Genomic DNA, 26852 nt, shown 5'->3' with positions numbered 1-26852 from the left:
AATGTCTACATATTTATTGCATTTTATTGACAGCCTATTTTGCAGATTATTTTTATTTTGTTCTGTGAGTAGCAGCTGTCAGCAACAAATACGAATAAATTGTATTTCCAAATTCAATTACCTAATGATTTGTTTTACATTGTTTTTCCCCCTTTCTTGTTCTTGTTTGCGGCCCCGTCCCTCGCATTCAATCCATAAAAACTCGAACGCACGAACTGTGCCACAAATTAGTCGACAGTGTCGTGGGTGTTTCTACATTCATTTCCACCAGCTATGTTCCATTTGCGATTGGCCGCAGCATTCACTCAATTCAGATTCTTGTCCATTGGTATTGATGAATGATCCTGCTGCTGATTTGATGGAATGCGTTTCGGTTTCGCCAAACAGATTTCGCCTCAGACTAGAAATGTGTGCAGCGTGCGGGTATTGCCAGTTTTAATTAATTAACATGCCACTGGAAGTGAATACGAGAGAAATACTATGTGCTTGTTCCTTTAAGTGAATAGGTTTTGGCATCGTTTTATTACTTCTAATACTGAGTTTGCACTTTTAACAACATTAAAAAGGCATTTGACATAAAAGAGTGTTATTTGTTATACATGCATCAATTACTATTGATGTTATTGTTATTATCATTCTAATAATTAGTTAGTCATAAATTTTCCACTAACTTCAATGCGAGCTAGCCAATCGAAGTACAATTATTCACAAATGCTCATAAACTTTTATTCCATTATGATTATATTTACTTATATCTATATTTATTTATATAGTATAATCAAGCAGCCAGAATTAAATTTAATTTCAACTTGGCAAATTTCCACTAAAAAATAAATTTGTTTTTTTTTAAATAAGATAAAATTAGCAAATATTATTTTCTTAAACGATTAAGAGCTTTGTGGTATAATATAGTATGTTATATTACAAAATAAGATAAGAGCTATATGGTATAATATGTAGTCCGACTTTTTCTGGGCAAAAATAATATCAAATTCCAAAAACCCATCATTGACTCGAAAGTCTTGTGGCTACTAACGTAAATGATAATTTACTATTCTTGTAAGGTTTTGCATTTTGCAAAAAAGCTAAAAATGTATTTCAACTTAATACCACATAAGAGTACGTAAACTTATCAAGTTAAAAGGTGGCTGATTAAAGGTTTTCCCCATCTATTTACTAGGAAATGTGTGACTAAAATACTTGATAACTCGCACAGTTTACTTGTATACCTACTAATTAATAATTTCTAGGCATATATTATATTTTTGAATGCCTGATAGAAAATTTTGCAAAATCAGTTATACATGTAATAAATGGCTTTCATTGCTTTTCATTCACAATGCATAATCTTTTCAAGAAGGCATCGATTTCATACGTTCATAGGTATTATTCAACCGATAAGTACGAAACGCGGGCACTCACATGTCAGATATGTCACGTTAATGTACTCCAACCATGATAATGGGATCCTAGAGACCTATATAAGAGTTATCAAAGCAGATAAGCCATTTAAGAGGTTCGGTTTGTAAGATTTGTAAATAAAAATTACCTTGCGGATTATTTGGCTAAATTTGTTATGCTTTAATCATATAGATTATAGAGTCGGTTGAATGATAAGCTCTTTGTTGACCAAGTCAATCACATCTCTTTATATTTTCCAACAGTTTTTTGAAATTATATTATCTTTATTTATTTTTTCAGGTATGACAACTCGAATTTGCTAATTGTAGAGCATAATGGATGTTAAGGCTTTAAATATTTAATGTTTAATTTTATGCTGGTTATTATTTATTTGTTTTTAATTTAATTAGTGCAGTGGTTGCAGTTTCAAAGCTCCCTTGGTTGGATTGACTTTATGGTTCGTATATTAAGTTTTATATTTTTACTGATCAACGTCCAACAAAAAAAAAAAAATAATAATAAAATAAAGATTACCTATTGCCATAAATAAATTTCGTGCTTCGAATGCTCGGAGCGATAGTGTGCCATATCGCTGAAACTATTTACTATCGCACGTATAAAAATGATGTGCGACTCGTGGAAGGGTTGACATACGCGAATCGAATATCGCAGTATGAAGTCCGGTGTCCGTCTATTATTGCCATTGGCACTGCTTTTTGCTGCCATTGCCATTGCATCAGCGCGCATACCTCGTGTCCTACCGCAGGCCGACGAGGGTGTTATAGTGAGCGGGGATTGCGAGTTTCGTGTAAATGGAGATCTCAATGATCCGGCGCCGCTGTTCGCCCGCTATAATTCCTACGAGATTATTGTACCAGATCCCACGGATACGGTGCGCCTACAAAATGGTGAATTGCTCGATATGTATTGCACGAATCCAGATGGCTTCAAGGCGCCGTTCGAGCAGCGCAGTAGGGTGACCGCGCAGTGCCTCCAACAGAAGTATTTTCTGGTGGATGGGTTGATCTATCCGTTTGCCAACTTCAGCTGTGAGGCTTGGCCCACGTACACGGCTCGGCGTACGGGACGGGAGTGCAATGGCGGCACCGATCTGGTGGAGGTTGGCTTCGAGGTGGACGACGGTGGATTCCTGCAAACCTATGACGTGTGCCATGATGAAGTGGCTGAGGTTACTCGCTATGTGCATCATGTACTGTATCCGTCTAGCTTCGATTACCAGCACGGTGTGGCACGGCCCAATTTTTTGGAGCTAGACTTTTATGGTGGCAAGGATGTGAACACCATGTACACGCAGGTGCAGCAGAACATAACAATCAGCGAAATACTTGGTTTGGATGCGTCGCCATATTTTAACTACACTGAGGACAGGATACTTGCACGCGGTCATATGATAGCGAAGACGGATCAAATCTTTGGCTCAACGCAAATGTCCACGTTTCTGTTCATCAATGTGGCACCCCAATGGCAGACGTTTAATGGCGGAAACTGGGAGAAAGTAGAGACGAGCGTGCGCAAGTTTGTGGCTGATCGCAATCTAACCACAGACTGCTACACGGGCACCTGGGGTGTCTCGACCTTGCCAGATGTTGAGGGCGTGCCAAAGGAGCTCTATCTTAATTTCGATGAGAACAACAATGGATTGATCCCAGTGCCTCGTTTGTATTTCCGCATCATAATAGATCGGGCGAGCCGTGAAGGTGTTGTGCTAATTGGCGTTAATAATCCATATGCCAGCTTAGAAGAAATAATGAGCGATTATGTGGTATGTGAGGATATTGGTAATCGGTTGAGTTGGGTCACCTGGGAAAAGGAAGATCTGAATGAGGGCTACTCGTACGCTTGTGCTGTGGAAGACTTCACAGCGGTTGTAAAGGATTTGCCTTTGGAGGATTTGCAGACAAGTGGAATTCTGGGTCTTGACGATCTCACAACAACGGAAGTGCCAACCACTGAGCAGTCTAGTTCCCCCACAACTGAGGAGCCCAGTACAACCACTGAACCACCAAGTTCAACTACTGAGGAGCCCAGTTCAACCACTGAAGAGCCCAGTTCAACCACTGAGGAGCCTAGTCCAACTACTGAGCAGCCCAGTTCAACTACTGAGCTACCCAGCTCGTCCACCACTGCATCAACAACTCAGACTACTGAAGAGCCCAGTTCAACCACTGAAGAGCCCAGTTCAACTACTGAACTACCCAGCTCGTCCACCACTGCATCAACAACTCACACTACTGAAGAGCCCAGTTCAACCACTGAAGAGCCCAGCTCAACCACTGTGCTACCCACTTCCCCCACCACTGCATCACCAAGTCCAACTACTGAAGAACCCATTTCAACTACCGAGGCGCCTAGTTCCCCCACCACTGCACCTGCGGGTCCAACCACTGAACCAGCACCGACTCCTACATTACCCTCCCCTACATCTCCAGAGCCGACACCCAACACCTGCTACTTTAACATCAATGGCGATCTGAACGATCCTGCACCACTCTTCACACCCGACGGTGCACTAAGCTGGCTGCTACCAGATGATAGTGGACGATTTGTCCTGAACGAAGGTGAATCCTTAGAACTTCACTGCACGGGTGCACTGATTGCTCCATTCAACAGATTCACGGCATTGACAGCGCAGTGTTTGGGTAATCAGAGCTATTTGGCCGAGGGTCTCGAAGTAGCGTTTAACAGGTTTAGCTGCCAGAGTTGGCCAACCTATGTGGCGCTGCGCACGGGTCAAGAATGCGCAGGTGGAACGGAATTGGTGAACATTGGCTTTGATGTGGCCGCCGGCTTTTTGCCGCATATTGAGCTTTGCTTCGATGAACTCACACAAATTACTCGCTATGTGCGCTACGAGCTGACCCCCGCCAATGTGGCCTATCAGCGGGACGTTTCACAGCCAGGCTTTCTGCGTGGCGACTTCTACTCGGGCAAGGATGTGAATTTGCTTTACGAACAGTCGCATCAGCAGGAGATTTTTAGCGAAACGTTGGGAGTAGATGCTAGCATTTACTTCGATAGCAGTCGTGACTTATATCTGACACGTGGACAGTTGGCTCCGCGGCAGAACTTTGTGCACGGCTCGGCGCAACGAGCCACACATTTCTATGTAAATGCGGTGCCGCAATGGCGCAGCGTGAATATTGGAAACTGGCAGCGTATTCAGCGTAGTGTGCGCGACTATGTAGCTGATCAGGGACTGAACGTAAGCGTACATGCGGGCAGTTGGTCCATTTCCACATTGCCCAATTCGGCAGGCGAAGAAACTCCACTCTATTTAGACTATTTGGACGAGGAAAAGCAGCAGGGTCGTCTACCAGTGCCGCGTTTAGTATACAGCATTATTATTGATCAGGAAAGTCGCGCAGGTATTGCCTTGGTCGTTGTCAATAACCCTCATGCCTCATTGTCCAACATATTGGAAGAGTATGTCGTATGCGAGGATGTGGGCGTCTACATAGACTGGATCGACTGGGATAGGCTCAATTTGCCTCTTGGCTATTCATACGCCTGTGATGTGCAGGACTTTATTAAAGTGGTACAGGATTTGCCAGTAGAGCAGCTGCATACCACGGGTCTATTGGGTGTAAATAAGCCATCGGAGTCCGGCTGCAGCTTAAGTGTGAATGGCGCCGACTTCAATGACCCAGCGCCACTGTTCGTGGTGCGTGAAGGGGAAAGTGGTAAGGCCAACTTCGTAGAGCCCAATGCCGAAGGCGTGGTGGAGCTGCTGCATGGCGAGCGCTTAGAGCTGCACTGCACAGATGCCTTTATTGCGCCATTCCAGGAACACCGTCAGCTGGAGGCCACTTGTGAAGGTACGCAACAATTGAGAGTGTTAGGCAGTGTGTTTAGCTTCAGCGACTTTGTGTGCAGTGCCTGGCCAAAATATGCAGCTCGTCGCACCGGTCGTGAGTGTAATGGCGGCACGGATCTGGCCGAAGTCGGCTTTGAGCTGGCCACAAAAGACGATTTCCTGCACCTCTTCGATGCGTGCCATGATGAGAATGTCGAGGTGACTCGCTATGTGCATCATGTGCTAACGCCCTCCAGTGCACAGTACCAGCGTTCGGTGGGCCGTCCTACATTCGTCACCGGCGACTTTTATGATGGCAAGGATGTGAATGGCATGTATACACAGGTTCAACAGCAACTGACCATCGCTGAAATTCTGGGAACAGATGTAACCCCCTACTTCAACATAAGTGGCAACGTGTATTTGGCGCGTGGTCATTTGGCAGCCAAAACAGACTTTATCTTTGGTTCACCACAGCGGGCGACCTTCTTCTTTATCAATGCGGCTCCGCAATGGCAAAACTTCAACGCTGGAAATTGGGAGCGAGTCGAGGATAGTGTGCGCAAATATGTGGCCAGTGAGGGTCTGACCGTAGACTGCTACACTGGCACCTGGGGCGTGTCGACGCTGCCTGATGTAAATGGTGTTCCGACGGAGCTATACTTAAACTTTGATAAAAACAATAATGGACTGATACCAGTGCCCCGTCTCTACTATCGCGTCATAATCGATCGCGAGAGTCGCAATGGGATCGTGCTGATTGGCGTTAACAATCCCCATATCGATGTGGAGGAAATCAAGCGTGACTATCTCATCTGCGAAGATATTGGTGATCAGTTGAGTTGGGTTAGCTGGACTAAGGACGATCTGAACCGTGGCTATTCATATGCCTGTACAGTCGACGACTTCACTGCTGTGGTGAAGGACTTGCCGCTGGAAGACCTGCAGGTGAATGGGATCCTAGGCGTTTGATAACGTTCATCATACGCTAGTTTACAAGTTTACGTAACCAATGTAATTTAGTTTTCTTTGTTTTACGACTACCTCATAAATCTGCTGCCACTACTCAACAACGTGCACGTTTCGTCTCTTTTTGATAAGCATACCTTATCGGTTGCTGCTGGTCTATATGGTGCCTTGGCTGGGCTGGCTTGGCTTGGCAGGGCAATTTACAACTTGTCGGCCTGCCTGTCAATATTTGTTCACGTGCCGTTACTGGACACGAGCGAACGAGTGAGCGGCCTTGGGCCCGCCCTCATTTACTTTTACAATAGAGACTTTGGCAGGCTTTCCCAGGCAGTGACTTTTACAATCGTTATCTTGGCCCTGGAGTTCGTGGCTTTTTGTTTATCTTATCAAGGGCATGGAAATGGGTCTGAATAGTTTTTATTGCATTTGTTTGAAGTGGAGCTCGTTTTGTTCTTTTTTTTTCTTTCTTGTATACTATATTTGCGCTACTTTCCATTTCACGTCACTTAATACAAGATGTGCGAGCAAGGCCAAAAAAAATTCGTGGCCATCAAGTGGGTGGGTTGTTTGATAAGCTTCCGTAAACATGGCAATACAATATTTATAAGATTGTGTATTTGCACTTAACATATTTATTTTTTCTTGCTCCACTTGAAGGTATGAAAATATCTTGCAATTGTTGTAAATGTTTAAAGCAGTCAATTTTTTACTATGTTGTATACTATATTAATTTAAGAGTTGAGTTAGACTGGATTGACATTATTCTCATATTCGAGATATAATAAATGCTTCTTAGATATAAATATTCTAATATAATTAAACTAACAGTGACAACTAGCTTTTGCATTGTTCTAATCGGTTAGGTAGATACATAGATAAACAATATAAAGGCAGATAAATAAAGTATTACGAATCACATACATATATTCAATATATAAAAAGCTAAAATTGTTGAACAAAATATTGACTAAAATGTAAATAAAATTCAATAATGGACACATTAGGCAAAAATATGCATATAGTTATAAAAGAAAAGACTCTATGCACTTGCTTTTAAGTTTTAACCTGTAATTAGTATGAACTTATATATTATATCTATAAATTCTAAATGACACATCTCATAGTTTCTATACAACCTATGGAACCTTTTAGAAATCATTATTAATGACATTAACATTAACATTACAAAACTAACAGACTCTATTGAGTAGAACGCACAGAGAGAGTATCCAAACACATCAAAGCGAAGAATTGCTCAAAAATTATGCTGAGAAACTTTTGTTTTCGTTTCGTTAACACAGTTCAAAGACTCACACAAATTAAGACTGTGTGGTTGGGTGAGTGTATGCGTGTGTAAGAGTGAGAGATTGTTTGTTCATACTCTCGTACACATGCTTGACAAGAATTCGGAAGCGCTTTCGCGCATTAAAAATGCAACAGCAACAGCAACAACAACAAGAACAATAAAAACACTGGCAGCGCGAGAGCATTGAGTGAAAATGTACGATAACGACAGCAGAACAAATGAGAAGAAATCAAGACAAAACAAACAAGGTAGCTGGTGGGACAGAGCAGGTGAGCTGCACGAAATAGCAGACAGCGCGACGACAGCAGCGGCAGCGAAGAATCGGCGTCGAGCTAAAAACCACCTGTAACCCACCGCATGTAATTCAGTGAGCGCCGCGACTGAGCCACGTCAAGACGATGCTCCGTGGGTTTCTCTTTCTGTTATTTGTCTCGATGATCGTGAGCGAAATTCGCGCACGTGAAGCAATTAGGCCAGCAACAGATGTGGAACAAGTAATCAAAGATTTGGAAGACCTGCATGTGGATACGATAATTGAGAGAGGTGAGTAAGGAAATGCAAGTATACATTATTTTTATTTTTGGCTATATCGGTGTTATAAGCTTAAAGATTTATTTAACTGTTGGTGACCCTCTTTATTATTTCCAACATTTCTTCGTTTATTAATACATTTCTTGACCTCAAGTCGGCAAAGACAAAACATGCGCGTAGGTTTTCTAAAATTGTATAAATGACAAGCCACAATTTATGAATGAGCGACTAATTTTAACGAAACTTATTGACAATTAGGTATAGAAATAGAATTACAAAATATATTCCGTATACGAGTACAATAAAAATATAATAATATAATAAGCATATAATATGTGCACTACGGATGCAAGCTTTCAAAACTTTCAACGATAATTTAAATTTAGGTGCAATTTTTTGATTTTTGTTTCTATGAATCGTTTTCTTTACATGAAAAGAAAACTTCGTATGGAAGTGCTTTATTTAATTAATTTTATTAATTTATTTATTTTAATTTTATTAACTAAATAAATAAACAAAACAACTCTTCTTTCACACATTCCGAGCATTAATAGAACAACATTTTTCTCCTAAGAATTCTTTAAGAACTCATAAGAAAGCAGCTGCTTTGAAAACTCACAAAAACAGTTGTTGTAAGCATAAATAAAATTTCATATAAATAACACTTTACTTATACTTAGTACACTCTGGATTTGCTTAAAAATTAAGTCAATATTTTGGCAATAGTGTTAATAAAGCCGTAGAGACAGTTAAGACAAACAAATGTCTTATGTTTAAAAAAAAGGTCTCAGTTTCTTTGAAGCTTCTCATTTCTAAATGTAGAATGACGTTATACACTAAGTTTTAGTCGAAGTCACATAATAATATTTTTAAAATTGATATTTGAGATAAGAGTGTGAGACACAAATTCATTTTTCTTAGGTCCGCCATGCACATTGGATGTCCAAAAGGATCTACCACGCCCCAATCAAGTGCAGCCGCTCTACCTTCGTCCACATACCTCCGAATATTGGCTACCCAATGGCAAGGGCCAGCTACAAATACCGCGCGGCGCCAGCATCGAACTGCATTGCACAAAATCCTTTGCTAATGTCAGTGCCACCGCCAACACGGACGAAGACGAGGATGATAGCGACGAGGATGCACCCTTGTTGCTGCAGGTGGCGCACAATACGCGAAGCATAAGCGCGCGCTGTCTGCACGACAGGACATTCGAGTGGGTGGGTGGGAAACACGAGCTTCGACACTTTGTCTGTAAAAAGGCGCTTCGCTACAGCGTGGAGAGGTTGCAGCAGCAGTGCGGAGAGGAGGCGGGCGGCCAGGCCCATCTCTATCGGGTTGGTTATAACATAAGCGACCAACGCTTTATAACTACCATGGAGATCTGCCACGATGCCTCCCAGCTGCGCACGCACTACACGCACCATCGTCTGGTGCCGGCGAGCGTGCACTTTCAACGGCAAGTGAAGCGCACGGAATTCAGTCAGGCGGGTCACTTTACCGGCTATAACATGCATACACTCTACTCCCAGCGCCATCAAATGGAGGAGGCGGCACAGCTGCTGGGTGCCAGCTCCAATCCAGGCAATGTAGGAGGGCTCTTTGATGTGCCCCGTGGCTTGTTTCTATCGCGCGGTCATCTGGCGGCCAAAGCGGACTTGATTTATGCCAGCCAGCAGCGCAGCACCTTCAACTATCTGAATGTGGCGCCACAGTGGCAGATCTTCAATGGCGGCCAGTGGCTTGCTGTGGAGGATGAGACGCGCAAGTTTGTGGCCCGGGGAGGGCTAAATGTGAGCGTGTATACGGGCACCTGGGGTGTTATGTCGATGCCTGGCAGCGAAGGCAGCGGCTTTTTCCTAGCCCGCGATGCCAACAACAATGGCGTGCTACCGGTCCCGCTCCTCTTCTACCGTGTCCTCATCGACAGTGTACATCCGTGGCGCGGCATAGCGCTGGTGGGCGTCAACAATCCCTTCGCTACACAGGCCCAGTTTGAGGCCGAGTATGTGATATGTGAGCCGGTGCAGGAGCTGGTCGCCTGGTTACGTTGGCTCCAGAATCGTAATTTGAGCAAAGGCTATCTATATGCCTGTACTGTTGCAGATTTGGCTCGTGCTGTCGCTCATCTGCCCGCTCAGCTGAGCGAGGTGCATGAGCTGCTGGTTTAGATAGTCGTAGGTAGCTAAGTGACTGCAATAAAGACTCCCGGAAATTGTAGCCGAGCAGCGTGGTTTATTAAGGGTCTCTGGCTAGTTGGACCATCGCTGGCTATAGGTGACAGAGCAATGTGTCAACGTGTTGCACTTTACAGCTTTTACGAAGTATCTCAAATTTTTGCCAACCTCCCAATATTGACAGCAGGTGCTTGAATGTCCGCGAATATATTACTCAAATTTGAAAATAGGTATTTTGATCATGATACCATTATTATACATTTTACAATAGGTAATATTGGTTTGTTGATACATTTAAAAAGTATATTAACGGGCAGATCAACCAAACTGATTTTCATTACAAATGATTTTCTGAAATAGTATTGACAGTTTTTATTGAATGTTGAATTTTCTAGCTTTTATATATATATATATATATATATATATATATATATATATATATATATATATATATATATATATATATATATATATATATATATATATATATATATATATATATATATATTTTTTTTTTTTTTTTGAAATTGCCACTTTAATTATGCTGTTATTTTTATGACTGAAATTAAACTCATAACTAAATGCAAATGCCGCTTAAGCCAGCAGCTTAGTCTTATTTAACTTTATATTATTTATACTTTTTATAAATCTATTGGCAAGATCAAGAGGGTGTGACCTCTAGCCGGATTCTAATTTAATTTCGCGATTAAGCTGGCGGACAATTGATACTTTAGAAAAACTAAATTAAAACAGCTGAGGCCATAATTTTATTAAAGATGTATCAAAACCAGATATGACTTAACACTTGAAGCTTTAATTGTAAGTTAATTAATTGTTAATTAATTAAAACCCATAGGTAAGCTGCTTGGAATGTGAAATCAATGCAATACAATTTATAGTTATATAGTTGACCTTCAATTCTAGAATAATTATATTTTTATATAATTGCAAAGAATTTCTAGTTAAGATTTAAACATCTTTGGACATATGTTTGCCATTGCTGTAGATTGCAAATTCAATTTATTCTCTAGCAATATTGGACGTCATGTTCAAGTCAACGAGTGCGGTTGCTCTAAAAAATGTCTAAATTTTATGCACGAACTCAGCACAGAATGTTTTTTTCTTCTGTTGTGCAAACAAAAATCACATATTGTTTACGACAAGCTAGCGTATAAGTAATATAGATAATTTGTGTGCACACATGTTGGCATGCCCTCGTCCTTGCCCCTCCACGCCGATATCATTCGAAACTCAGAGGCGTTCAAACAAGCGGAAAGCATGGGAAATGTGCTTCAAAGTCAATCAGTAAATGTATCGGAGGCGCAAATAGGACCAAGTACAAAGCCAAAAAAGTAAGGGAACAGCAGAAAGGAGCAGCCAAAAGAGATTTTATGATAATGCGGAGTGAGTTCAAGGCCGCAAATGCCGGAAAAGGGCATGCGAACAAAAATCCATGAAAAATTTAAGGAGAAATGCAGAAGCAGCGTCACGAATGGTTTGAATCTGTCACTCTTTTGAGTTGCTGTGGGTGGTAAAACAAAAAAGGATTAAATCAATGTTGCGGAACAAATTTCGTTTGTATGAGTACGAGTACATACATATGTATGTATGTGTGCTTCTGTGTCTGCCCAAGTAATGTAGCCTTATTTGATTTCAGTTGGGCTCCGTTATTGCAAGCACTTTCACGAGCAGCCAACAAGCCATAACGAGCATCATAATAAGCGGCAGGAGCGAGCCGAAAGGGAAGGGGAGGACACACGCTAAGGACGAGCCAATGGGTGTTAGTAATGCCACACACGTCGTGTGGGTGAAGGGGGGCTAAGAGTATGCTAATAAAAACAGCATGTACCTCTTGGCCATAAAAAGAAAACTTACTAAAGCAGTTTTGGCATTACTCGGACTTAGAGGAATTTACATGATAAGTTCAATACCGCTATCTCTCATATAGTTTCCGAAGTCCAGGTATTCTAAGGCATACATAGACGAATCATGCATAATATGAAAATCAGTGCCATTCATCTTTTTTTTAAGCATTTCGCTTTTTATCTGTCAAATTAAGGATTAAGAATAAAACAAAAAAAAATTATGCTGCATTGATAAGGTTAACCTACAAGAGTTAATATCATTCAAAAACAAAAGCTGGTAGAGCTATTTGGAAAAGCTTCTATTCAAATGTTTTCAGCAACAGACATAGCTTGATTTGGCGTTTAGGCGTTTTATCCTTTGGGTACACGGTATTTAAAAGATTAAGATACACATGTGATACGAGCTTTATGAATGTTTAAGTTTTTGGAAATCTATGGGTTGTCCTTGTTCACAATATTTTTTATTGAACAATATCCTATTATACATATAGTACATATAAGAGAATTCACTTGAATAAGGTACTTAAATTGACTTTCAAAATTAAATAAAAACTTGCCATATACAGCAAGTAAATTTAATCGAATCGAATTAATATGTCTTTCAGCTTTTGTTTTGGAACCCACTTGATAGTTAAATCGAACCAATCAGATATAGAGTGGTGAAAAAAGCTAGAGAAGATGTTCAATCAAATAGAAGAAAATTCTTTGAAGTGCTAAAAATATTAATCAACATAACATTTCTGTTAGTCTAAAGATTTAAACTTGGAAATAGCCTTGTCTTCTATTAGCATTCATTCACACATCGAGACAGCAACACATTTGCTCCAATCGTAGTCTGAACTCAGTAATATTCAAGTGCATTTTCTCTCCATTTGCCGAATGGTTCGTGTTACTAGTACAGGCACTTTGCCAATGGCAGGCCATTAATCAAACACCTCAATCACAACCACATAGGATCTCGACCCTCTACCAGCTTGTGCTCAAAATTCAATTTTGTAACGACCTTATTAGCCGTTTGCAACTCAATGCAACTCTAGACTCTTGGCATGGTTTGGTCCTGGCACTTGGCGATTTTCAACTCAGATGCAAATCCTCCTCGGACCTCGTTGTATCCCCCTCTCCGGCTTACTTACCGAACCACACACTTTAGCCTACTTAACGACTTTGTTAGCAATAAATTCCCTGTGCTAACAATAAGGATATTAAATGTCACTGTCAACTTGTTTTGCTTTTGCATTTTTACTGCCTGCCTGCCATTGCAATTTCCATTCCTATGCACACATACCCACACCCCATGTATGTATGTATGTACATGTATATACTTTCATACATACATAGACGAAGTGCGAGTAAAATGAAACGCCATTTTCATATTGTATTCATTTGCTCTTGCTCTGCTACTGTTCTCTGTCATTCGCCATTCGCCATTGTGTGCACGTACAGAATTTTTTTTTTATTTATTTATTTATTTTTTTTTTAAGATGCAAGTAGTAAGGATGTACATTTTTGCATCCCCTCGTCCTTTTGAGCTAAAACCCGGCTAAGTGAGATTAACTAAATTGTTGTGAGTGAATAAAATGGCAGGGAAGCTCGGGTCGCGTTTTGATGCGCTTGGGATTTTCTTTGATGCAATTATACAACGAATTTTTTGTTCATTCGCAGATATAAGTTGTACCGCACAACATTTATGGCGGTCATACCATTTTATTTGTCATTGCAAGGGCGAGATGCGACCAGCAACGCCAAATCCTTGGGGTGAATTAGTTTTGTGGGTCGTCCCAGGGAATAACATTCTATTACATTATCTAAGGGATATGACAACAAAGCTGCATTTGTTGAGAGTCAAAGAGTATTACACAGCCACTTGCTTAATATTTTAATCTTAGATCTAAGATATGATTAAAAGTAATTAAAAGATTTGAATTGTATAATTAAGTTAGCATCTTCCCCTTATTTTTTCTTTGTATCAGCATAACACTATAACCTATAAACTTAGTTGCTTTAAATACTCTTAAATCGTTTTATTTAGAGTTTCCAGTTTCGACAAAAGCAATAAGAACATTTCGATTCAAACTGCCTCTCACTTCGATGTAGGGACAAAGAATCTTCGTTTTTTTTTTTTTTTTTGGCAAAACCCAATGTTATTATTCCATTCGAATAGTTCTTAGTTGAACTATTCAAGTACATAGTCTTCTTTCGTTGATAGTTTCTTCTCTTATCAACTTTTGCTTTTTGACAGAAAAAAATGATTCGACAAAAATGCTCCAGCTCTAACTTTTTTCCCCTGTTTGTTTCGCTTCATTTCCACATTCTGAGAAAGAAAAGCAGAAACATTCATATGCTGCCAGTTGAGACTAAATGGAATAGATTAAATATGAGCAATATCTTGAGGGCTCATTATATTAAATTATTTCCCATCTTGTCACTAAAACGAGGGGGCGAGCTGATATTTGCTTGATATAATTTTTTATATTAACATAAAAATTGTTTAAAGTGCCGTGAAAGCTCTATTATTTCGTTAGAGAAACAATCAAACGAATTAAAAAATCCAAGCACCTATCACTTTTTATTTAAAACAAAAAAATAACAAGAGGAAGCCTTTCTTTTTGTAAAAACCAACACCAACACCGGCACACGTATACACATACATATAAACAATATTTGCATATCAGTTGAACTTTATACTCATGACGTCAAGCTTCATTTGCCACTTGCATGATAATAGAGTAGGGAAAGAATGAGAGATGATATTATAGCAGGTCCTGCCATCAGCTCATGCATAAAACCCAATCAAATATCGAACATTCCATTGTGATAAAAACGCAAACCTGAAACAAGCATGCAAACAAAAAACCTCAATTTTCAATATAAATCATGCCGCTTGCACGCATGCCCACCACTCCCACTGCCACCAAACAAAACGGCCTCCCCCACACCCTGTCTGTCCATAACATGAGTGGAAGGAACCGTCGTTACACATGTAAATAAGCCAAAGGGGAAACTTGAAAATATTTCGGCTTGGTTGCCCTTTTGTATGCAACAAGGACGACACGAGAGACAGACCAGCCAGAGGAGCTTGGGCACTGAATCGAACTTTGATATATACAATATATGAATATATGTATGTATGTATGTACATATATATGTATGTATGTATGCATGTATTTATGTAAACTTGTATCCGGGTATGTAGTTAACGGCCAGGCGAGCAACCAACCGAGCAACCAAACAGCGGAAGGAAACAAGGCGCACAACGACACAAGTGGGCACAGGAAATTATTTATATTACTTTTATGCTTTTGTTGTTGCGCTTCTTCTCGTTGTTGTTGTTGTTGCTGTTGTTGTTTGCAAAGATTTAATATGCATTTTAATCAAAATAAAATATACACCCACACCCACACGCACACACTCGCATAGCAAAAAAGTGTGCCCAAATCGTGGCAATATTAAAAAATACATTGAGCCGTGCCATAACAAAGAACGAAGTGACCGACCACTCACACATACAAATATAAATATACATATATACATATAATACATATACATAATAATAATTTCCGTTGGTGACCGCAGGACACAATGCATCCTTCTTCTTCTTCTTCTTGTACATAGCAACACGACGGTTTAAAAAAGTACAACATATAACGACAACAGCTGCGTGAATTGCGTTCAATTATTTTTTTGTTGGCCGTTGGTTGAAGATGTTTTTTTTTTGCAATTTCTTGCAAATTTAGTTTTGTCGGCAGATAAACTTTCATCGAGTTTGCCATATAGGGCACAAATTTGTGCTTCATGAAGAATTTTAAGTGAAAAGTTATGGCCACGAAAATGAAAGTCATCGCAATGGCCCGAGCATAGCAAAAAAAAAAACAAAAAATGGAAAATAAAAAAATGAAACAAATGTTTGCCACATAGCGACAGGACTGTGGCTTACTCTGCAGTTTGTTGGTTGACATTCGAGTTAGGTTTGAATTTTGTTTGTTGATGGCCTGGTTACCCGTTTGACAAGTGCCAATAACTCTCATTTTTGTTGGGCCACGTTCGGTGAGTCAACCGTAAAGTGAAACGTGTTAACTAGCCATTCATAACTGATGACACACAATCGCAGACGACACATACCCAGTGGTGTGTAGGGATTCACCTACAAAACCTTTCAAGATATGTAGAAGTCTGATAACAATTCTCTATTTACTTTCATTTTATTTTACTGTTGTTTTTTTTTTTTTTTTTTTTTTTGACCAAAAAAGTAATAAATATTACAAGTCTAAAATAGTAAACAATTTTTTTTTTTTTTTTTTTTAAAGAAAAAAATCTCGGCACTTGCCAAAACTCACCTGCTCAGGCTTTCTCAATGCATTTAGTTGACTGAAAAAAGAGAGAGAGATAGTGATTTTAAAATATCCTTTTATCCTTCTGGTACAGAATATAATAAGGGTATGCGCTCAACAAGTTGCACACCAGAGTCTCAACTCAAAAGGGATGCATAATGCTCTAAATATACGAGTAAGTATGAATTACCGGATTCGAGCAAGAAAATGTTTCGGAAATCAGCAATTGTCTTAGGGACCGTTAGGCTTTAGGCCTAATACGATAATAATATAAAAACCCCCTCAGGCTGCGCACCAGCTCGCTGCGGTATTGACAGCCAAAAGGGGACAAGAAGGACAACAACATTTAGATGACAGCTGCGAACCTTTTGATCTTCGGTTTTGCCAACCCAAGTGCCTGCCACTTGTCGCCATCCTTCCTGTGCCTTCGTGCCTTGTTCTTGCTTGCATGCGCCTTATGAAATGTTTTATATAAATATTCGCACATATTAAAATTCATACACACACAGTTAGCCTTTGTGTGTTTGTATTTGTGTTTGCCGCCCTACCATGTGCGATACATAATGGCTTTATGCGGCAAAAACCAATTTATTCACTCATCCTTATGCCGTTCCTGTTTTAAATTACACGTAGCGTGTTGAGTGCTATAAAAACTGTGCCAGCAATAATAACAACAACAACAACAACAGTATCGGCAGCAAGCCGAACAACGACAACAACAACAAACAGAAAAGCAAACGTTTTAACGATGACCAAAGGGTGCACCCTCGCTTGGTGGACATTTTAAAGTGAAAGGCGATGGTGACGGCAGCGGCAGCGGCAGCGGCAGCAACGGTTACTTAAAGCACAAATCATAAACATAAAAATAATAAAATCGGACGATAATGCGCCCGAAGGTATGATATTACATACAAGCGGCCCTTGCAATACAAAACCCCACCACTTTGCAGCTTATTCAAATTTTTTCTCCGCCGGGCTTTGAAACTGCAGCGCACGTGTAAAAAAGAACAGGAAAATGAGATGAAAAAAGAAAGAAAAATGCGTGCCGCATGTGGCTCGTTTGCATATGTGTAGCAGGAGCATATGAAATAGCCACGCCCCCTTCTCAACCTCGCATTTCCCGTAGGTGCGCCCGTGCGGCAAAAACTGAATCACTTGTTAAGTGCGCTTGTAAGTATGCTATGGAAAAGCGTTTCATTGACTAGGGTGGTTCCAAAAACCCACTGGCTGCCAGGGCGTGTGAACATATGTTGTGTTTAGAGATAAAGTATTTTAATACATTCTGTTCCAGTTTTAAATCAGAATTTATTATCTTAAAGTAAATTTCGTTTTAAGAATTAAACTATCTTTTTTTTAAATTCATCTTCACACTAGGGACATCGAAAGAGACTTATGTGTCCCCAAGGTTGGCGATGTCATTCAAATGCACGCAAGCAATTACGAGAAGCGACTCGGCAGTCACCCCAACGCACTAGCGAGGCGGCTCCTGTCCAAACCTAAGAAGAGAAGACTGAAGAAGTGCCATCCAAAGGATCTCCCCACAAGATCCCTTGTATAAAATATATAGTATATATCATAAAATATAATCATTTTTCATGTAAAACATTGTAAATATTGTATATATGTACATAGATATAAGTGCGTCCTATAGATGCTTACTATAGACAACTTTTGTATTCCCTAACTTTCAACTAGCTTAAGCTGCCATATTGGTAGTAGAAAACTAGTTTAATAAATTGTATATATGTAATTAAAAAAAAAAAAAAAAAAAAAAAAAAAAAATTTGTGCTTATTTTAATTATAACATTAATCAAAAATAAGACATATGAAATTTCTCTGTATTTTGCGAAACTATTTACGAGTATTACACTTGTTTTTTGAAGAGCTGTATTTGAAACCAGTGACTACAAATATAATAAATATTAACTGATATTGGCTTTGTATTAATATAATTACAAACAGTCGAAATGTGATGATATGGACGAAGCACTTCTTGAAATTGTTTTATATCATCACAGTAGCTCTATCAAAAAATGTCATTCTATAAATTCAGCCTGTGCTCAACAGCAGCATATGTAGCCAGCCCTAGTTGCAAACAATACGCCGCATGAAATGCGTAAGTCGCGTAGATTGATATGGTAATGAGTGCTTTAAGCTGAATATGGTGCTCAAGGGCTTTCAATGGATAGGTATATGTATACATAAAAGGTATAATAGTGAATCAGCCAGCTTATCAGCAAAAAGTAAACACTGCCTAACGACAAGTATATGAATATAACATTAAAATTATATTCTATATGTGCATGCTTAAGTATTTTATTTAAAATTTTTACATTTATCTTAAAATAAATTGACATTTTACTTAAAGTGTATTGAGGCTTGGCTTCCAAATGCGAACAAATTAAAACAGAATGCATCCTCATTAAACTTTAAAATGTTCGTATGTTCCTTTGCAACTTATATTGTAAACAATTTTCATACAATATTAATTCGCTGTAAGTGCACATAAATTGTATAAAAAGAGGTGAATAATAAATAAAATATGAAAATGGGCTGCTGTTGTTGGAAATGAGAGAAAGAATATATAAATTGAAGCTAATAAATTAAAATTATAATAATTCTCTTATTATTTTAAAATGTTTGTAAAATACAAGTATTAATCCCCATTTTTCAACTTTAAATGTAAGCACAGAAATTAAATCAATATAATGATATGAATAAAAAAAGTCACAGTGAGCTTTCCACACAGAAAAGCTACATATAATCTACATTTTATGATTAACTATAGAAGGCCTTGACCCATCAAATTAAAGTAACGATTTCCGGATGCGTAGGTCTTCATTAAATGCCCGTGAAAACATTATAGCATACTTTTGCGCGCGCCCTAAAGAAGCTGTATGATTTATTTTGTTTTGGTGGCCCAGAGAAAAACAAATGAAAATGCCATAAGTTTTATGTTAAATTTTAACGGTAACAACATTAGTGAATTGACAAGGACATACGAAAGCGGGTTGGTGTGTGGGCTGCATATAAATACAGTTTGTGAAAGCAAATTTTATAGCAATAAAAACAAAACGTAAAAAAGTTATGCCATACTTCATCAAATATAAAATGAGAGCAGGTTTAAATGAAACATGCATTGCTGATGGCACAACAAGACATTCATAAACCACCCAGGCAACAAGGCTCATAAGTTGGTTGAGTAGCTGCGCAAATACGAAGAAAATTATGAGCCACACCGGCCACTAAAATATGAAGCATGGCATGGGAAACAAAACTGAAATGTTCCAGCATTTCTCTCATCTCGACCAACAACAAGAACAGCTGACAGCATGTCGTACACCCATGTATAGTATTATATCCATGCCCGTTTCGCTGCACTGCTTTATACACGTTGCTGCGCTTTTTTTTATCGCCTCCACCATTTGCCACAATTGGCATGCCGGCGCGGCCGCAATGTTGAGGCAAGAGGTGGCAGGCGGCTACCAGTGTTGAGCACTGCATGTGAAACCACAAAAATGCGGTGAAAAGATTGCTCAAAGTATGGCGACATGGCCGAGGGGAAGGTAAACGCTGCAGCATAAAACTAAAAGAACGAAAAAAATATGCAAACGTGCGCGCAAGAAGCGTGGGAAGCATGCTCCTAGATGAGGCGGGAGGGTAGCATTTGCATTCGCCATAAGTTTAGCATGCAAACTAAATTGTTGCCCTGGTTTTCGTTTTTTTGTATACGTCCCAAACAAACAAGCTAGCATACGAATTTCAATGTTACGATACTCGTATGTGGTATAAAGAAATTGCTAATAAAAATACACGAAAAGTTTCCGTGATTTCATTACTAAATAAAGAAGAAGAAGACTTTTTTAAGTTTTACTAGAAGCTGAATTCCATTCTATATTCGATGCAAAAAACGAACACTTCGTTTGTTGGCATACCGTTATCGTCAAAGGTACTATGTATTAAAAGGTGCTGCTAAATAAAAATATACCTTTATCCTTACTTACCAATTGCATAAAAACGCACACATGAAAGTAAAACGTTAGAAATTCCATCACGTTTTCTGTAATATGAGATATTATCATAATCGAATGTTTTTTGTTTCTTGCCTTTCAAACGAATACAACGCTGAGTATGATTCCTAAATCTTTATATATCACAGAATTGGAAATATGTGTAGTGCGTTTTTGGCTAATCTTTTCTTAGGACGTACCTCTATGATTTCATGATTCCCATTTAAAGTATTGCAATTATGTTATCCATTAGTTAATTTAGCAGCTGGTTATGATGCATGCATTATATTTAATTTGTAATAATATTTTGAATTATATATCAATAATGACTATTCTAGACTTATAAGAGTTCAAAGCGATTAAGCAAACAGTACTTAGTTAATGTAGTTTTTAATGAATGTACTATAAAATTCCAATTGAATTTATAAACAGTCGTTTAGCCGCACAAAATATTTCTTATATATCAGTTTACACTATTGATTTTTTAAAGAGAATCATAAAAAAAACATGCATTGTATTTCTGTAGTTACTGTATGAACAAAATAACGAAACTACATCTAAAATGTATTATTTTTCCAATTCGTAATGATATACTCTTGCGTAGAAAAATATTGCCTAGGAAACTATTAGTGTTGTGAATTTCAAAATGTCTGAGATGCAAACAAAATAGACAGATGAAGTATTAGGGAAACATGGAAAATTTATCAACTAGGGTTCCATTTTATCTTTTTAATAAGTTGCACACTTTCGCTTTATATATAAATAAGATTTTATTGAAGACCCTTCCCATAAAACGGGAGGTTAAATACAAAAGAGATTTTGAAGCAAATGGTTCAGTGAACTTTTCATGGAATCAATTTGGCGCCAAAACTAGCCCGGGCTAGGTCAGCTGTTGCGTGCAATAAGTGTCCGTTTTATGGCTCCAGGGCGTCAATACCATTGCAATCAGTGATAAATCCTCCCCCTACACACAAGCCAAACAATACAAGATATATAGTCTAACAAGAGTGTACATGTTTGTACGTACGAGTATGTCCGAGCTCTTTTCACGCTTTGAAGATTGCAAACCAATTGAATCGAATTGAATTCAATTCAATCGAAAGCGCTTTTCTAAACGCTCAAGGAAGTTTTGGGTTGCGTGCGTGAGCAAACAATGTGAGGCCAATAATAGTGTTTGTGTGTATGGCTGTGGGTGCGTCAATGGCTGTCATTAGAGCGCTTTAAAGAACCCATGCCCATGGATATGGTTGCGACTCAATAAGCTTATCGCTGACGCACTGACAAATTGCAGGCGCGCGCTTTGCAACTGTCTGTGCGGCCTTTGACTTGTGACGATGGCGTCAAAGCGAATCGATTGCCATAAATCAATACGGTTAAAGAGGCAAACACCTCAGTCGATTCATCCTGCTGACAGCCAAAGCGGCACAATAAAGTCAAAGGAATGAAAGTAAATGCGAAGAACAGCCGCAGTAGTTTGCTTAATGGTATAAAAAATGTATTTCAATCTATTTGATTTTGTCTGCTGCCACCCACCGGCAATGTTCTTTGCGCCACTGCGCCACAAGATTTATGGCCATTGTGGTTAAATAAGTACGGCGCTTGGCAGCAGTATTGCAGGCATGTAAAACACAAAATATCGTTCACATAAAAACACCAGAAAGGGTCGCAAATTTCACTGTTAAACTTCAAGGGCTGTCGAAAGGGTTTCAACAACAAATACCGCCGCAACAGTTGAACAACATTTGAGAAAATTATGTATGCAGATTCCTTAAGTTTAGGCATTGAGCCAGGAAATACAAGAGCTAGAATAACCATACTCGGTATCTAGATTCTTCAAAATCTTAAGAACGGACAAGTATGTGATTTCTTCCTGATGCAGGACCCCACTTTCCAGCTATAAGTGATAGCCCCAGTAATATTTAGAACTTTTTACTTAAATGCGACAATGACATGTCAATCTTGATAGTGATATGTTGAATCTAAACTGAATTATTATTGTTGTTGTTGTTGCTTTGACTCAACTCTGTTCTGCTTACATAGAAGTTCATGCATGCAGTCATAAATATACACATACAGTTTAGGTTATTCAGGAGTTTGACCTGCGCGACCTAGCATTTTATTCATCCTTAAAGATGTACATTTACCTATATATATAAATAAAAATGTTCCTGGTATTAAGCTTGATTTCTTTATCCTTAAATACATGCACATGCTTATATATATAAATAAACATGGTTCTTCCTCTAAGATGGATATCTTCGCCGGTGGTGCACTAGAAGAAAACTGTTAAATACCAAATTTCATGATGAGATCAAAATATACGGAAAACAATTTTTTTAGAGCTTCCTCCTAACATTATGCACCGATTTTAATGAAAGATCAATATTTAAACAACTTAAAGGGTATTAGAGTTGCTAAAGTTATTCTTTTAAGAGTGACTTCAATACTCATCGGACCATTGGGCTCTACTTTTAATAATATTAATTGCTTGCATTAAACTTACTCTGCGTACAGATTAGATCTTGAAGTTAAGGTTTAAAAGTACTTAAATTTGCTGGACAAATAAAAACTTTTAGAAGGTCGACAGGTAGAAGTCTACCAACTCAATTAAAGGCAATCTTTCACACATTTTAGAGTGATTTCGTTTTTATCAGTGTACGTGTAGGTACTCGTTAAATTTCTTCACAGTCTACTAGCGTCCTTTCATCGTCAGCTAATAAACGTTTATCATAATGTTTGTACTTGAATGTGAACGAACCAGCAATTTGGTATACAAGTCCCATACCTCGGCTGAAAATAAAAATGCCATACTAGATATAAATTCTGATTACAGCAAGTGAAACTTTGACTACGCCCAGACATTTATGGCAACTTTAACGAGCTGCCGGCAAGAGTTGCTCCTATTACGAGTCTCTGCCAAGCGAAACTGACTCTAATGTGACATTTATAAGTGCTCAGCGATGTCATAGTCGTCATCAGTGCGAGTATATGCTATGAACTGCATTATTCATCCCGCTCTCTTATCCTTTTGAGTGCTTGAAAAGAAAACTTGTGCAAAAATTATGAAATATTATACGACGGCAACTAAACATTTTGTAAGTGAGTAAAAAGATGAACACGAACAGGAAAGAAAATTATACGAGCTGCAAGTTTAATGAGGCTATTTCACATTTATGAACATCACATAGATATAAACAGGATTTCACGATTTCTTCCCGAAGTTGTAATGGTCACAAATATAATTGACAATTTTAAAGAATCTCAAACTAAAGAGAAATTAGGAATCGAAATAGTTGTACTATAATTATTTTTCAAATTAATCTGTCCGTCTATGTAAAAAAAAATTAAATACTTGTTTAAAAACTTGAATTTTGAATGGTATTTAACCAATGCTGTCACAAACTTGAATTCAAACGTGTGACGGCAAGAAATCCTTTTGTTTTGAAACCGAAATGGAACATATTTCAGGAACCATTCGACGCTTTTAAATTTGGTATCTAAACTATATGACTATTGCTAACTCCCTATCGATACAACTCTTAAGACACGAGTATAAGCAAGACGATTACAACTATGGGTCCAAAAATCTATAAGCCGAAGAAGCCATTTTCAGAACTTCATCAGTATTGCACACAATTGGGAAGCTGTGGAAATGATTTTGAGTTGAAAAGAACACTGTAGAAGGCACTTGGATTTAAGAGCACTTTTAATTTATGGTACATAGGGAACAAAGATATAACACAGTCATGTTCGTACGCTTCGTACTGTCGCACATGTCGCAGAGTGGATGGCAATGGGAATGCGATCATCCGCTGTGCATCATGTGCGCAGTCCTAGAGCCAAGTGTGGATGGACGGGGTACTTGTATTACTTTGGAGCAACTGTTGATCGATTCGTAATCACAGAGCCGATGCGGTGTATTACCTCGGAGGGTGTCGGAATACGGGGGCCGGAACTTTGCTGCATCGGTTTCGTTCTTAAAAGGCGATTTCGACCTGTAGCTGGACTGGGATAACGCTTATACATTATTTGGCTTGGCGAATGCAATTTTGCGTTCGGTAGAGAGACAGACTTTGCTTTCGGCTTCGAACTGTTGCCCGAATTGAGACGCTCGCTATTAATATTATTGTTATTATTTTCATTGCGTCCGTTCGCTCTGCTCGCCAAAGGCAATGGGCTGTGATTGGGCTTTGGAGCGCCTTGAATGTTCGAAACCTTAGCATTTGTCACATTTAGTGGAGACAGTATTTCGTTGCTCGGCATTTGGGAGCTAGTCTGTTCCGAAATCTCTGGCAGCACTTTTTCCGACCTGGCGCTGGGCTTGTTACTTCCGCTGCTTTGGTTGCTTCTGTTGCTTCTGTTGCTTGTGTTGCTCATATTGGTAACGTTGCTTTTGTTGCTTCTGTTGCTTTTGTTGCTTCTGTTGCTTTTGTTGCTTTTGCTACTTGTGTTACTTCTGTTTCCAATGGTGTTGCTGCTGGCGGTATTCTTGCTGTGGCCGATGTAGTTGATAGTGTTGATTTGTTCAGACCTCTGCGCTTTTAATTGACTCTTGGGCTGCACTCTCGGTGGCTGAAGCACTTTCGGTGGCTGAGGTACCTTCGGTGGTTGGATCACTTTCGTTGGCTGAAGCACTTTCGGTGGCTGAAGCACTTTCGGTGGCTGTGGCACCTTTTTTGGTTGTGGCAACAGCGGTGCCCCCAACACCTCTGGCGGCCACTCATCATAATCAAAGACAACTCTCTCAAAGGCCACACAATTATCGACCATCAGTGGCATGAAAATCTGTGGCTCAATGTCCGGATGCTCCACCAGCACCAGCTTTCTGTCCAGCAGCAACTTCATTGAAAATTGCAATGGAGGCAACTTGTAATACATTTTGTTTTCTTCAGCCTGGACTAGGACTTTGTTGCCGCCAAACTGTTGCTATGTTCAGAACTGAGTTTAAAAAGTATATACGGGACAGAACAAAAATAAATGTTAATATTCGATGACGGTTCGATCATGTCGTGTGTGATAGTTTGTTTCGAGACTTCCCCCCAGTTATTGGGACACTTCACTACTTGCGCGAACGTCCGGCGACACAGCGCTGATCGCCAGCTGCTCCCGCTGCGTTTAATCCAACCATGCCGCCGGCTCCACTTGCTGAAGCTGAAGCCAATGGTTGAGGCTGTTTTTGTGGCGGTGACTGCCAACGTCGCTGCGGTTGTTGTTGCTGCTGTTGTTGTTGTTGCTGGTGTTGCTGGTGTTGCTGGAGCTGCTGCTGATGCAATTGATGCTGAAGCCTCTTCTGCTTGAGTAGTGCCCGGGGGTTTGGAGCTGCAATAGAACTGACATGATTGCGGCACGGACTATGCAGTCTGAGTATTGACGTTGGTGGCAAAAGGCTCGGCAACGTACCATTGGCCACAAAGGCATTGGAATTGTTGTGCAAGGGACTTGCTAGATTCACCAACACCACCTTATTGTCGTGCAACAATGACGCGGTCGCTAGCATTGCCGTCTCGTCCTTGGCTTCCTTGGAGCGCAGTCGCGAGCACTGCACCAGCTCGCTGGCTGTAACGCGTTTCATAGTAACGCAATGGCCGCAAATGTGTGGCAGAAAGATCTCAGACTCGAAGCCATTGCATTCGGCCAGCACTACATTGCCGTTTGAGATCAGCTTAAGGTTGAAGCGCAGCGAGCTAACGTTCAACATGCCCGGCGCTTTTCCCGCACTGCCTGTTGTGATCTTACGAATGGGCCGGATGCGACTATTGTGAACCCGAAAGCCGGAATTGCTGGAACGTATGGCGGCGAACTTGCTGTTGCTTGCGGCAAGCCCGTATTTGCTACTCAGCTGCCGGTTGTGTATTATGTTGACAAGTGCAATGCGATCGTGCTGGATCTGCGGCAAAAAGATCTCTGACTCATAGCCGGTCACCTCGACGAGCACGACACTCTTGTCCGAGAGCAGTTGCATTTTGAATCTGTGATTTGCTGATGATCGCTTCGTCATGATGGTGTTTCGAAAATTTTTAAGGTTATTAAAACGGACTTCTGATTGTATTTTTTTTTGTGAATTATAGTGGTAATTTTTTTGGATTTTTTTTATTTTGTTTAATTATATGGAGACAGACATGTTACAGAGTTTGACTTTATTTTCCAGGTCCGAAATTGATAATGAGCAACTCGCTTAGATAACATACTATATTATAGTGCTCTTTATATAATATTCATACAAACTCGGATGCTATCTGTCTTTAGTTCCGATTAAATTTGTTATACCTGTTTTATCCATAAGGAACATTTTAAAAACCGTGAAGAGTCTGGCAGGCAAAAACTGAACTATGAAATAATACTAATTATTTTACACTTCGTAAAAAGCGTGCTTGATTATGAAATTCTTTGTCAACTAGGGATTAGGACTTATGTTATTCGTTAAACAAATAGAGTAAATAAAATAAATTAC

General features: G+C 39.4%; 3 protein-coding genes across 3 annotated transcripts; 2 read left to right on the top strand and 1 right to left on the bottom strand.

Annotated features, from left to right (window-relative positions):
* The first annotated feature begins 2074 nt into the window (after positions 1–2074).
* Positions 2075–6271, top strand: LOC115622210. Its single transcript, XM_030516106.1, has one exon. It carries the CDS (start codon positions 2075–2077, stop codon positions 6185–6187), a length of 4113 nt encoding a protein of 1370 aa, XP_030371966.1. The 3' UTR covers positions 6188–6271.
* Positions 6272–7880: 1609 nt separating this feature from the next.
* Positions 7881–10241, top strand: LOC115622863. The gene is made up of 2 exons (XM_030516948.1): positions 7881–8033; positions 8943–10241. Exons 1-2 carry the CDS (start codon positions 7889–7891, stop codon positions 10190–10192), a joined length of 1395 nt encoding a protein of 464 aa, XP_030372808.1. The 5' UTR covers positions 7881–7888; the 3' UTR covers positions 10193–10241.
* A 13848-nt stretch (positions 10242–24089) lies between these two features.
* LOC115622777 (ras-interacting protein RIP3) lies at positions 24090–26546 on the bottom strand. Its single transcript, XM_030516835.1, has 2 exons — positions 25802–26546; positions 24090–25720 (listed from the first exon to the last, which is right to left on the bottom strand). Exons 1-2 carry the CDS (start codon positions 26397–26399, stop codon positions 25461–25463), a joined length of 858 nt encoding a protein of 285 aa, XP_030372695.1. The 5' UTR covers positions 26400–26546; the 3' UTR covers positions 24090–25460.
* Between the last annotated feature and the right edge of the window lie 306 nt (positions 26547–26852).

The sequence above is a fragment of the Scaptodrosophila lebanonensis genome, unplaced genomic scaffold, assembly GCF_003285725.1.
Source record: "Scaptodrosophila lebanonensis strain 11010-0011.00,11010-0021.00 unplaced genomic scaffold, SlebRS2 tig00000043-arrow-pilon, whole genome shotgun sequence".
Taxonomy (NCBI): Eukaryota; Metazoa; Arthropoda; class Insecta; order Diptera; family Drosophilidae; genus Scaptodrosophila; species Scaptodrosophila lebanonensis.
This window is presented reverse-complemented; position numbering and strand designations above follow the sequence as displayed.

Bases quoted from the DNA above. Each gene is read 5' to 3' on its own strand.
- LOC115622210 (XM_030516106.1), top strand. From the start codon at position 2,075: ATGAAGTCCGGTGTCCGTCTATTATTGCCATTGGCACTGCTTTTTGCT.
- LOC115622863 (XM_030516948.1), top strand. From the start codon at position 7,889: ATGCTCCGTGGGTTTCTCTTTCTGTTATTTGTCTCGATGATCGTGAGC. The intron at 8,034-8,942 runs GTGAGTAAGGAA...CATTTTTCTTAG, and splicing joins GGATACGATAATTGAGAGAG to GTCCGCCATGCACATTGGAT.
- LOC115622777 (XM_030516835.1), bottom strand. From the start codon at position 26,399: ATGACGAAGCGATCATCAGCAAATCACAGATTCAAAATGCAACTGCTC. The intron at 25,721-25,801 runs GTACGTTGCCGA...GTTCTATTGCAG, and splicing joins CAATGCCTTTGTGGCCAATG to CTCCAAACCCCCGGGCACTA.